Source organism: Saccopteryx bilineata, chromosome 3 (assembly GCF_036850765.1).
Source record: "Saccopteryx bilineata isolate mSacBil1 chromosome 3, mSacBil1_pri_phased_curated, whole genome shotgun sequence".
Taxonomy (NCBI): Eukaryota; Metazoa; Chordata; class Mammalia; order Chiroptera; family Emballonuridae; genus Saccopteryx; species Saccopteryx bilineata.
In genome coordinates this window covers 300,427,451-300,440,542 of record NC_089492.1, presented here as the reverse complement: position 1 = coordinate 300,440,542, position 13,092 = coordinate 300,427,451, and the positions used below count along the sequence as shown (strand labels likewise).

General features: G+C 41.7%; 3 protein-coding genes across 4 annotated transcripts in view; 1 reads left to right on the top strand and 2 right to left on the bottom strand.

Annotated features, from left to right (window-relative positions):
• LOC136331922 (zinc finger protein 420-like) overlaps positions 1–9,075 on the top strand; it is a 122,892-nt gene extending 113,817 nt beyond the window's left edge. For both annotated transcript variants that reach the window (XM_066271088.1, XM_066271087.1), the window contains 2 exons: positions 3,910–3,983; positions 6,471–9,075. In XM_066271088.1, the coding sequence (XP_066127185.1) occupies positions 3,910–3,983; positions 6,471–8,927 (2,531 nt within the window). In that variant the 3' untranslated portion in view covers positions 8,928–9,075. The remainder of the gene's footprint in view (positions 1–3,909; positions 3,984–6,470) is intronic.
• The window catches only part of LOC136331920 (zinc finger protein 420-like), a 284,820-nt gene that overhangs the window by 80,144 nt on the left and 191,584 nt on the right, over positions 1–13,092 (bottom strand). The window lies entirely within an intron of this gene.
• On the bottom strand, positions 1,986–2,722 carry LOC136331944 (large ribosomal subunit protein eL39-like). The gene is made up of 2 exons (XM_066271120.1): positions 2,539–2,722; positions 1,986–2,148 (listed from the first exon to the last, which is right to left on the bottom strand). Exons 1-2 carry the CDS (start codon positions 2,643–2,645, stop codon positions 2,100–2,102), a joined length of 156 nt encoding a protein of 51 aa, XP_066127217.1. The 5' UTR covers positions 2,646–2,722; the 3' UTR covers positions 1,986–2,099.

The window sequence follows — 13,092 nt, the reverse complement described above, 5'->3', positions numbered from 1 at the left end:
GGGAGTGGCTTGCTTGAAGCGTTGGCCATCCTCGTCTCCCTGGGCCCTTTTGAACTCTCCCAGAACTCCTTTAGAGAGTTGAGTTGGGAGATAAACAATTTGGAGAAGCTTTGGCAGCACTGTAATCCACATTTGAAAACTACCTTGTTTCTATAGAGTCATGACGTCAGTGGTAGTTTGCAAGACCCCTGACTTAAGTATAAAAACCTGATTCGAACCCTCCCTGTCACCGATATGGCTTTAGTCTGTTCTGGCATACTTGCATCAGGCGTATTAAATAAATTTTCCTTTTGGAATGTACTAAACCTGAGTTTTCGGTTTGGCTCTTGTAGAGCCCACCCATTGACCCAGGTAGGAGTTATCTCACTTGTGTTGTTACGGTGGTCTGGCTGGAGTTCTCTCCAGGTCTGGCCTAGTAAGGGTTTATATCAACCCACCAGTTTTCAAAGGAGACTGACCTATGCTTTCTCCTTCCCTAGTGCACTGGCAACCCCAGCTGTAACTTTTGTTTTTTTATTTAGAAATGAAGGCTGTATGTGTGTGTGTGTGTGAAGTGGATTACAGCCTACTTCTTTTCAATGTGTTCTCCTCAATTGCTTGTGTGTGTGTGTGTGTGTGTGTGTGTGAGAGAGAGAGAGAGAGACAGAGGGATAGACAGACAGTAAGGGAGAGAGATAAGCATCAATTCATTTTTGTTTGTTTTTTTTTTGTGTGTGACAGACAGAGGAGCAGATAGGGACAGACAGACAGGAAGAGAGAGATGAGAAGCATCAATTCTTTGTTGTGGCACCCTAACTGTGCATTGACTGCTTTCTCATATGTGCCTTGACGGGGGGAGGAAGGGTCCAGGGGTTACAGCAGACCGAGTGACCCCAGCGACCTTGGGTTCAACCTGGTAAGCCTTGCTCAAACCAGATGAGCCCACGCTCAAGCTGGTGACCTTGGGGTCTTGAGCCTGGGTCCTCCGTGTCCCAGTACAACGCTCCATTCACTGCGCCACCGCCTGCTCAGGCTCAGTTCGTTTTTATGGCACCTTCATTGTTCATTGATTGCTTTGTCATGTGTCTTGACCAGGGGGTTACAGCAGAGTGAGTGACCCCTTGCTCAAGCCAGCAACAATGGGGTTATGTCTATGATTTTGCGCTGAATACCTGCAACCTTGGGACTTTGAGCCTGGATCCTCTGCGTTCCAGTCCTACGTTCTGTCCACTGCATCACCACCCACTTAGACTGTTTCATCTTTTTTTTTAATTATTCAGTTTAGAGAGGGAGAGAGAGAGAGAAAGGGGGGGGTAACAGGTGCAGGATGCATCAATTTCCATATGTACCCTGACCAGGAAGCCCAGGGTTTCAAACCGGTGACCTCAGTGTTTCAGGTCAATGTTTTATCCTCTGCGCTGCTACAGGTCAAGCTATTTCATCTTTTGACCCAGTCTTTCAACCTCCCCTGCCTTCTTGTAGCCATCACTTTGTTCACTGTACCTGCGGGTCTGTTTCTGGTTGTTTCTTCATTTATTTTTTTATTATTTTTTTTAAAGATTTTATTTATTCATTATAGAAAGGAGAGAGAGAGAGAGAGAGAGAGAGAGAAGGGGGAGGAGCTGGAAGCATCAACTCCCATATGTGCCTTGACCAGGCAAGCCCAGGGCTTTGAACCGGCAACCTCAGCGTTTCCAGGTTAACGCTTTATCCACTGCGCCACCACAGGTCAGGCTGTTTCTTCATTTATATTGTTCTTTAGATTCCACATATAATTGACATCATATGGTACATGTGATTCTCTGCCTGACTTATTTCCCTTAGCACAATATTTTCTATGTGTGTCTATACTTCTGCAAACGTTAAGATTTCATTTTTTTATCGCCCATTTATTTCACATTTTTATTCACATTCTTTTTTCTTAGCAGTTTAAAAGGTCTCACATTTATTATTGAACCAGATCCTATTGCAAAAGAATTTATCATAGACAAAACTCATTTTCCCAACAATTTCCCAGTTAAAACACCCAACTTTCCCGACAGCAGTGCTCTTTCCAGTGGTTTATGAGATGCAGGCAACATGAATACAGCATCAATGTGAGCCATCTCATGTGTGGTTCCTTATAGACCAACTTTGGTTCTCCTCCAATGTCTCCTCTTAGAGTTGTACCTGATTTTTTTTTTTTTTTTTGTATTTTTCTGAAGTTGGAAACAGGGAGGCAGTCAGACAGACACCTGCATGCGCCTGATGGGGATCTACCCAGCACGCCCACCAGGGAGCGATGCTCTGCCCATCTGGGCCGTTGCTCTATTGCAACCAGAGCCATTCTAGCGCCTGAGGCAGAGGCCATGGAGCCATCCTCCGTGCCCGGGCCAACCTTGCTTCAGTAGAGCCTTGGCTGCGGGAGGGAAAGAGAGAGACAGAGAGGAAGGAGAGGGGGAGGGGTGGAGAAGCAGATGGGCGCTTCTCCTGTGTGTCCTGGCTGGGAATTGAACCCGGGACTCCTGCATGCCAGGCTGACGCTCTACCACTGAGCCAACCAGCCAGGGCGAGTTGTACCTGATTTTATTACCAGTTTTTATCCGAATCCATTGGGGAATGGGCCAGTTCTGATTTTGTTTTTTGGCTAGGAACCTCTCAATGCTGAAAGTCTTGTGAGAAGACATGGCGAGGAAGAAACAACCATACGCACCACGATGGCGGAGAGGGAACGCTATTCACATTCTTGATGTTTATTTTTTTTAAGATGACACTCTACCTTGTTTTATTTATTTTTTTTACCAACAGAGACAGACAGCAAGGGTTAAAGAGATGACAAGACGTAACTAATATCTTAACTTATATATGAGTCAGTTTAGTTGTTCCTAGAATGGTTTTTATATGTGCCTTGACAAGAGGGCTCCAACCTGTCCAGGAACTCCATGCTCAAGTCAGCAACCTTGAGGTTTAAGACAACAACCATGGGATCATCTCTATAACCCCACTCTTAAGCCTATGAACCCTGTATTTGTCAAACTGGTGTGTCCCCAATTTAGCCACCAATGTTGGTATTTTTTGTGTGTGTGTGACAGAGACAGAGGGATAGACAGATAGGTATAGACAGACAGGAAGGGAGAGAGATGAGAAGAATCAATTCTTTGTTCTGGCCCAGTAGTTGTTCATTGATTGCTTTCTCTCACGTACCTTGACATGGGGGGGGGGGGACTACAGCAAATCAAGTGACCCCTTGCTTTCTCAAACTGGTGAGCCTTGCTCAAGTCATATGAGCCCGTGGTCAAGCCGGCAACCTTGGGGTTCTGAACCTGGGTCTTCTGCATCCTAGTCTGACACTCTATCCACTTCACCACTGCCTGGTCAGGCTGATGTTGGTGTTTTAAACCTGCGTCTTCAGTGTCCCAGGCCAACACTCTATCCACTGCACCGCCCCTGGTATATTCTGGTGACCTTGCTCTTCAACTTGAGAGCCTGCACTCCAGTCAAATGAGCTCACACTGAGACCTTGGGGATTAGACCTGGGACTTCAGCAACCCAGGTTGACAGTCTTATCTATGAACCACTACTGCTCATGCTTATTTTGTGTGTTATATCTGTTTTCAGTACTGCAGTCTCTGTGTGTTTGAACAATTACTCACTTTTTAAAAAATAGCCTATAGTGCATTCACCCAGTGCTGCTGTTCTCTTGGCGCCCTGTGTCATGTGGAACAGAAATAGCCTTTCAGGAAGCTGCGAAGCAGCCAGTTCATATCACCATTGTGTGCCTGGGTGTTTCAGCAGATAATTGTCAGTAATGGAAGCAAGTTTTCGTTCCTCTCTGGTGTGACTTTTCATCAATTTTTCCTTTCTTGGTCTTGCTTTGACCTTCCTTTGGAGTTCTCAAAATGTAATTTTGTCAATAATTTCCAATAGATTCATTTATTTTGTATCTTTCAGCTGTGCCATCTGAAGACAACAAGACCTTGTTACAAAAGCCAGGACTAGAAGATTTCTTCTCAAAAACAATACTGGTAAGATATGGAAAATGTTGTTTTGATACTGTACACTTAATGAAAGCCTTGAAATTTTAGGAAAAGTGGTGAATAGAAAGAATATAAATATGGGCAGGGCTAATTTGGGGCAATTATTTTTGTTGTTATATATTAATTAAGAGAGAAAAGAATGGGGGGGGACTGCCGCGGACCAGCACGGCTCCTAATAACGGTGCATAATTAAGGAAACTGATTCATTAAGAAAAAAGATGGGACCGGGAGGACTCTTCAAATGATGATAGCAATATCTGAGTGACCCATAGCCCCAGTTTGCTTTATTAGATAGCCATATGCAAATCAAGGAAGTACTTAATACAAAGTTACACATCTGAGGCTAAAACAGAAACTTTCCCAAGGCATAAACAGGAATCCCCCCACCATGCTTAAGTGAAATCAACCAACATCTGAACAAACAAAAAGGAAGAGCATGGAAATTGCTTCCAGCAACGTAAGCAAGCAAGTGAAGTGGGTGCAAATACTCAGCATCATAGCCAACATAAAGATGGAGGGGGGAGAACTTAGCCTTTTGCTAAGCCTCGAATCTACAAAGGCTTTTTGCCATTTATGGTCCACAACAAGAGAGCAAGAGAAAGAATAACAGAAACACTGATCTTTTTCTATTTGTGCCCGAACAGGGATTGTGCCTGCAAATTGTGCATACTGGGGTTGATAGTAAAACCAGCAAAGGGTTCTAGCTTCAGTAGGACAATTATTATTACTAATTTTTTAAATGGTTATTGCAATCTGACCTGTTAGCTCAGTTGGTTAAGAGCATCACCCTGAAAACCAGGTTGTGGATTTCATCACTGGTAAGGGCACACACGATTTAGTGAGTGCATGACAGGGTTGAACAACAAGTGAATGCTTCCCTTCTCCTTCCTTTCTTTCTCTCTGCCTCTCTCTGTCTCTCTTAAAATAAGAAAATAAATTAAGGCCTGCTATGTAGGTTGATTGGTTTGTTGAAGTGTTGTCCTGGAGCACAGATTTTGCCAGTTTGATTCCTTGGTCAAGGCTCATATACGAGTAGCTCAATATTCTTATTACTCCCTGCCTTTCTCAAAAAGGAAAAAAAAACCCACTTACTGCATTGATTTTAGCCAAAGAGACAAAGAGGAAAGGTGGAGAAAGACATGAAAATCAAACTGCTCCGTGCATGTGCCCTGACTGGGATTTGAACCAGCAACCTCTGTGCTTTGAGATGGTGCTCTAACCAAGTGAGTTATCTGGTTAGTGCAAGACATTATTTGTGACTAACTCTTTGTTTTCTAAATAGGTAAAAAATATTGCACGTTTAGAAAACTCCTCTTTAATTCAGTTGTGGTGCATATCAGTTAGATTCTAAACATAAAGCTCTGTCCTGGCCAGTTTGCTCAGTGATAGATCATTGGTCCCATGTGTGGATGTGCCGTGTTTGATTCCTGGTCAGGTCACAGAGGAGAGCCAACTATCTGCTTCTCTACCTCTTTTCCTTTCTCTCTTTCTCTCTCATTTCCCTTCCCACAGCCATGGCTGAAATAGTTGGAGAGTTTGTGTTGGGGCCTGAGGATGGCGCCATGGTCTCTTTCTCAGGTGCTCAAAAAATGGCTTTGGTTGCAGCCCTGGCCAGTTGGCTCAGTGGAAGACCTTTGGCCTTATGTGTGGATGTCCCAGGTTTAATTTCCTGTCAGGGCACACAAGAAAGTGGCCATCTGCTTTTCAAATCCACTCCTTTTCCTTCTATCTCTTTCTTGCCCTCTCACAGCCAAAGCTCCACTGGAGCAAGTTAGCCTTGGCACTGAGGATGGCTCCATGGCTTTGCTCCAGGTGCTAAAATAGCTTCAGTTAAAATGGAGGAATGACCCCAGATGGGCAGAACATCACTTCCTAGTGGGCTTGCCAGATGGATATCACTCGGGCACATGTGGGAGTCTGTCTCTCTGCCTCCCTCCTTCTCACTTAAGAAAAATAGAAATAGAAAAAGGCTGTGTTGCTGAGTAACAGAGCAAGTGCCCCAATGGGGAAAGCATAACCCCCTACTGGGTTTGCCAGGTGGATTCTTATTGGGGCACATATGGACTCTCTTTCTGCCTCCCATCCTCTCACTCAAATAAATAAATAAAAAACATCAAAAAATTTTCTCTTACATGTTCTTGAAAAGGAAATCTGGAAAGTCTAGGAACTTCTATAATCTGGAGTAAATAATCATTTGATTTGTTTTCAATGTATGGTGAGAATTAACTTTGAATCAATGATTTCTAGCATTTAGAGATTTATCATGCACATGTAAAATTATTATGTGATCAATTTATGAATGCCTTTAAAGAGGAATCCTTATTCTTCCACTAAGACATAATATTCTTTAAAATTTTATACAGCCAACATTGTTTAATACTATATGTATCACAGAGTAGTTATTTGGGAATAAGTATATATGTTAAATAAAATTATACCTTTTACTAAAAAACATCTTTCTTTGACAATTACCAGAGTACACATAATGGAGACAGAAGTTATCAGTGCAATGGATATTGGAAAAATGTTAAACAAGAATCAATTTGTCATCAAAATGAGAAAACTTCATTTGCAAAGAACCATTATGAACACAGAAAACTGTTTGACCACATATTATGTTGTAATAGTCATCAGATTATTCATGTTGTGGACATAAAAAATGAACAAAGTAAATGTATCAAATCTTTTAAGGAATCTTCAAATCCTACTGAAGATGAGAATATTCATACTGAAGAAGACTCCTACACTTATAATTTATGTAAGAGAGCTTTCAGTGAAATATCCAGTATAAATAGACTTATGAAAGTACATACTAAAGAAAAAATTTCTAAATATGAAGAATTTGGTAAAATACTTAATTGGCATTCATACCATAGTTTACATGAGACAAATATTAACACTGAAAAGAGACCTTATAAATGTAGAGAATGTAGCAAAGCCTTTACCCTTTCCTCAACTCTTACTGTACATCAAAGAATTCACACGGGAGAGAAACCATATAAATGTAGAGAATGTGGCAAAGCCTTTAGCTGTTCCTCAACTCTTACTGTACATCAAAGAATTCACACAGGAGAGAAACCATATAGATGTAGAGAATGTGGCAAAGACTTCAGAAGTTCATCAGCTCGTACTAAACATCAGAGAGCTCACACTGGAGAGAGGGCTCATAAATGTTTAGAATGTGGCAAAACCTTTATTCAGAAAGAACATCTTACCATACATCAAATAATTCACATGGGAGAGAAACTGTACAATTGCAGCCAATGTGGGAAAGCCTTTAACGTCACCTCAGCTCTTGCTATACATCAAAGAACTCACACAGGAGAGAAACCATACAAATGTAGTGAATGTGGCAAAGCCTTTAAGGATTCCTCAACTCTTCTTAGACATCAAAGAACTCACACAGGAGAAAAACCATACAAATGCGGACAATGTGGCAAAGCCTTTCATGACCCCTCAAGTTTTACTTTGCATCAACGAATTCACACAGGAGAGAAACCATACAAATGTAGAGAATGTGGCGAAGCCTTTAGAAGTTCGTCAGCTCGTACTAATCATCAGAAAATTCATACTGGAGAGCAGTCCCATGAATGTTTAGAATGTGGCCAAAACTTTACGCGAAAATTACAACTTACCGTACATCGAAGAATTCACTCGGGAGAAAAACCGTACAAGTGCAGTGAATGTGACAAAGCCTTTAAGGATTCCTCAACTCTCGGTAAACATCAAAGAACACACACAGGAGAGAAACCATACAAATGTGGAGAATGTGGCAAAGCCTTTAACAATTCCTCAGCTCTTATTGTACATCAAAGAGCACACACAGGGGAGAAACCATACAAATGTGGAGAATGTGGCAAAGCCTTTAACAATTCCTCAACTCTTATTGTACATCTAAGAACTCACTCAGGAGAGAAACCATATAAATGTAGCAAATGTGGCAAAGTTTTCAGCTATTCCTCATCTCTTACTAAGCATCAGAAAATTCATTCCGGAGAACAGTCTCATAAAGCTTTAGAATGTGACAGAAATTTTATCCTGAACTTAAACGTTACTGTACGTGAAGGAATTCACACAGGAGAGAAACAATACACATGTAAAGAATGTGGAAAAGCTTTCAGCCATTCCTCAGATCTTGCTAAACATCATCAAATTCATACTGGAGAGAGGTGTCATAAATGTTTAGAATGTGGCAAAACCTTTCTCCTGAAATCACAGCTTACTGTACATCAGAGAACTCACACAGGCGAGACACCATACAAATGCAGAGAGTGTGACAAAGCCTATAGAAATTCATCAAGTCTTACAAAACATCAGAAAACTCATACTGGAGAGAGGCCTCATAAATGTTTAGAATGTGGCAAAAACTTTACCGTAAACTCACATCTTAGAAGACATCAAAGAATTCACACAGGAGAGAAACCATACAGTTGTAGGCAATGTGGCAAAGCCTTTTACCAATCTTATGCTCTGGCTCAGCATGAAAAAACTCACACAGAGGAGAAACCATACAAATGTAGAGACTGTGGCAAAGCCTTTAAAAATTCCTCAACTCTTATGAGACACCAAAGAACTCAAACAGGAGAGAAACCATACAAATGTGGAGAATGTGGCAAAGCCTTTAAAAATTCCTCAACTCTTATTAGACATCAAATAACTCATTCAGGAGAGAAACCATACAGATGTAGTGAATGTGGCAAAGGCTTTAGCCAATCTTCAAATCTTACCGACCATCAGAGAATTCACACGGGAGAGAAACCGTACAGATGCCGACATTGTGGCAAAGCTGTTAGAACTTCATCAGGTCTTAGTACCCATCAGAAAATTCATACTGGAGAGTGGTCTTATAAATGTTTAGAATGTGGCAAAGGCTTTTTTTGGAAGTCACATTTAATTATACATCAGAGAATTCACATGGGAAAGAAATCATAGAAATATAGAGAACGTGGGCCTGACCTGTGGTGGCGCAGTGGATAAAGCGTCGACCTGAAATGCTGAGGTCGCCGGTTGGAAACCCTGGGCTTGCCCAGTCAAGGCACATATGGGAGTTGATGCTTCCTGCTCCTCCCCCTTTTCTATCTCCCCCCTTCTCTAAAATGAATAAATAATTTTTTTTTTTTTTAAAGAAATATAGAGCCTGACCTGTGGTGGTGCAGTGGGTAAAAGCATTGACCTGGAATGCTGAGGTCGCTGGTTCAAAACCCCAGGCTCGCCTGGTCAAGGCACATATGGGAGTTGATGCTTCCAGCTCCTCCCCCCTTCTCTCTCTCTCTGTATCTCTCTCTCTAAAAAATAAATAAAAAAATCTAAAAAAAAAAAATAAAAATAAAAAAAATAAAGAAATATAGAGAATGGCCTTTTGAAGATATCAAATGTCACTCAGCATAGTGTTTGTACTGGTGAGGAATCTTTTAAATGTATCCAATGTGGAAAAGACTAGGTTTTTCTCCAACCTTCTGAACATCAGGGACTTCATACTGGTGAGAAGCCCTTGAAATGAAATTATATGGCAGAGCCTTTGGCCATTTCTCAGTTTTTAATGAACATCAGTGACTTCATATTGGAGAGCAGTGCTGACACTGTAGTGAATATACCACAGACTTTGAACAATCCTGAAGCCTTACTTAAAATCAGAGATTTTATACTGGACAGAAATCTTACATTTTTTAAAAGTGTAATTAAGGTTTTTGGTTGGCAGGGGAATCTTAGTCAACATTCAAAAATTTATTCTCAAGCCTTATAAATATGGATGTTGTGACAAAACCTGAAATAACTACTCTGATCTTTCTGAGCAATAGAATACACACCAGAGAGTCACCTTGTAATCCTATTTTTTTTTAATTTTTTTTTTACAGAGACAGAGTCAGAGAGAGGCATAGATAGGGACATACAGAAATGGAGAGAAATGAGAAGCATCAATCATTAGTTTTTCCTTGTGGCACTTAGTTCATTGATTGCTTTCTCATATGTGCCTTGACCATTGGGCTACAGCAGAACAAGTAACCCCATGCTCAAGCCAGCGACCTTGGTCCAAGCTGGTGAGCTTTGCTCAAACCAGATGAGCCTGCGCTCAAACTGGTGACCTCGGGGTCTTGAACCTGGGTCCCCCGCATCCCAGTCTGATGCTCTATCCATTGCGCCACCGCCTGGTCAGGTTTACCTTGTATTTCTAAAGTATGTTGCAAAGCCTTTCATCTGCGCTGAAAACTTGGTGAACATTGCAGAATTAAGGATGGGCATGAACAGTAAAAATGTCAGTAATTTAACAAAACTTTTAAACTTTGTTCAAGCCTCCTTGAGGATCAGAGAATTAAGCCTTAAAATGCAGTTTATGTTAGAAAGTCTTTGCCCTTATACATATGTTGCTCAATATCTGACAATAGTGGATAGAAGAGGAACCGACAAAGAATATGGGAAGCTTTACACTGTGTGAACCTTACTTAACAACACTGAGCAACAGAATTTCTCACACTTCGGGGCTTTCACCATGTATCACCTTAGATAAGTTTTCTGCATAACTTACCAAAACCTCACTTTTTTTTTTTTTTTAATTTTTATTTTTTTTGCATTTTTCTGAAGCTGGAAACAGGGAGAGACAGTCAGACAGACGCCCGCATGCGCCCGACCGGGATCCACCCGGCACACCCACCATGGGGCGATGCTCTGCCCACCAGGGGGCGATGCTCTGCCCATCCTGGGCGTCACCATGTTGCGACTAGAGCCACTCTAGCGCCTGAGGCAGAGGCCACAGAGCCATCTCCAGCGCCCGGGCCATCTTTGCTCCAATGGAGCCTTAGCTGCGGGAGGGGAAGAGAGAGACAGAGAGGAAGGCGCGGCGGAGGGGTGGAGAAGCAAATGGGCGCTTCTCCTGTGTGCCCTGGCCGGGAATCGAACCCGGGTCCTCTGCATGCTAGGCCGACGCTCTACCGCTCAGCCAACCGGCCAGGGCCTTTTGGTTTATTTTTAACAATCCAAAGTTATCTCTAGAATACTGAGGATTCTCTAAATGTATCCTGTTAAAAGCATATGCTCAGCCTAACCAGGTGGTAGTAGATAGTGTATCAAACTGGCTTGTGGAGGACTCTGGGTTCAGGGACTTGAGGTTGCTAGCTTGAGTATGGGCTCACCAGTTGAGCACAGGGTAGCTGGCTTGAGTATGAGACAACAGACATGACCCATGGTCACTGGCTTGAAGCCTAAGATCACTGGCTTGAGCAAGGAGTCAGTAGTTTTTCTGTAGCCCTGTGGTCAAGGTATATATGAAGAAGCGATCAATGAACACCAAAGTGCTGCAATGAAGAATTGATGCTTTTCTATTTCTTTCAGTCTGTCCCTATCTGTCCCTCTCTAATTTTCTCTTTAAAAAAAAAGGCATGTGTTCTCACTTCTGCTTCTCTCTTTTGGCTTTCTGCGAAGGCCTCCATGGATAGACTCAGGCAGGCTGTGTTGTTCCTCCAGGGCTTGTGACTTTCAATGTGTCTGCTTTTATGTCCCTTGTGGTCTCTTGTGTAACTGCTCACCCTCCAGTATTGCAGTGCTCTGCTTCACAAATTTTACAAAGTGAAGAAAATTCACTCTTGTACAATTAGGAAGTTTGTTTTTTTTTGTCTTTTTGTGACAGAGACAGGGACAGCGATAGACAGGAAGAGATACGAAGCATCACTTCCTCGTTGCGACAACTTAGTTCATTGATTGCTTTTTCATATGTGCTTTGACAGGGGGACTACAACAGACCAAGTGACCCCTTGCTCAAGCCAATGACCTTGGGCTCAAGCTGGTGAGCCTTGCTCATAGCAGCTGAGCCAGTGCTGAAGTTGGTTACTTTGTGGTTTTGAGCCTGGGTCCTCCCATGTCCTAGTCCGATGCTCCATTGTTCTATTGCCTGGTCAGACAAAGCTTTTTTTTTTTTTTTTTTAACTTTTGAGACTATCTATGTATTACTACACATAAAATTGACATGGTTTGATACAGTAAAATGGATAACATGCATTTGTAACCTGAAGATGTAATGTAGGAGAAAGGGGATTGAGAGTAAAGTAATGTGTGCGCACGTCTTCAGAAGGATATGGAAGTAATGCTTCAACATAGGTAATTCAACAAAACTGATCAGTTACTAGCCAAGTAGAAATGTCAGAAATTTCTAACATGAATGACTTCCTGTACATTGCATTTCTGTACAATTAGTGCATTTCCTATCTATGGTGATGAGTTTTGGTTATAGAAACTCATTATACAGTCATCTCTTTTAGTTTAATACAAAACCTACTATAATGTTTCTTATTTTGTGAGTCACGGAATGTTGCTTATAGGACCTCAGATTTTAAAAATAATGTTTTCGAATATAGTGGCATAGAGAAATCAACTGGTAAGTGCAAGATATTTCACAGACATCATATGAAATTTCATTTTCTTTGGTACATTCCATTTTTTTTATTTTTTTATTTATTCATTTTAGAGAGGAGGGGTAGAGAGAGAGAGAGAGAGAGAGAGAAGGGGGAGGAGCCAGAAGCATCAACTCCCATATGTGCCTTGACTAGGCAAGCTAGGGTTTTGAACCGGCAACCTCAGTGTTTCCAGGTTGACGCTTTATCCACTGCGCCACCACAGGTCAGGCCCATTCCATTTTTTTTTAAAGACAAAGTTAATAGGGTGACATTGGTCAAGCAGGGTACAAAGATTTAGAGAAAATATCTGCACATCATTTGTACAGTTGATTATGCTGTATACCCATCACCCAAAGTCAAATCATCCTCCGTCACCCTATACTTGTTTCTCTTTATGCCGTTCCCCGACACTCCTTCCTCTCCTCCCTCTCCCTTCCCCTCCGCCTGATAACACTGCACTCTTATTTATGTCCATGAGTCTCAATTTTGTGTCCCTCCTATATATGGAACCATACAGTTCTTAGCTTTTTCTAATTATTTCACTCAGTACAATGTTATTAAAGTCCATAAATGACGTTATAAATGGTACGATGTCAACATTTCTTATGGCTGAGTAGTATTCCATTGTATATATGTACTAAATCTTCATCGCAAGTCCTTTATTGAAGAGCATTTTAGTTCTTTCCATGTCCAGGCCACCATGAACAATGGTG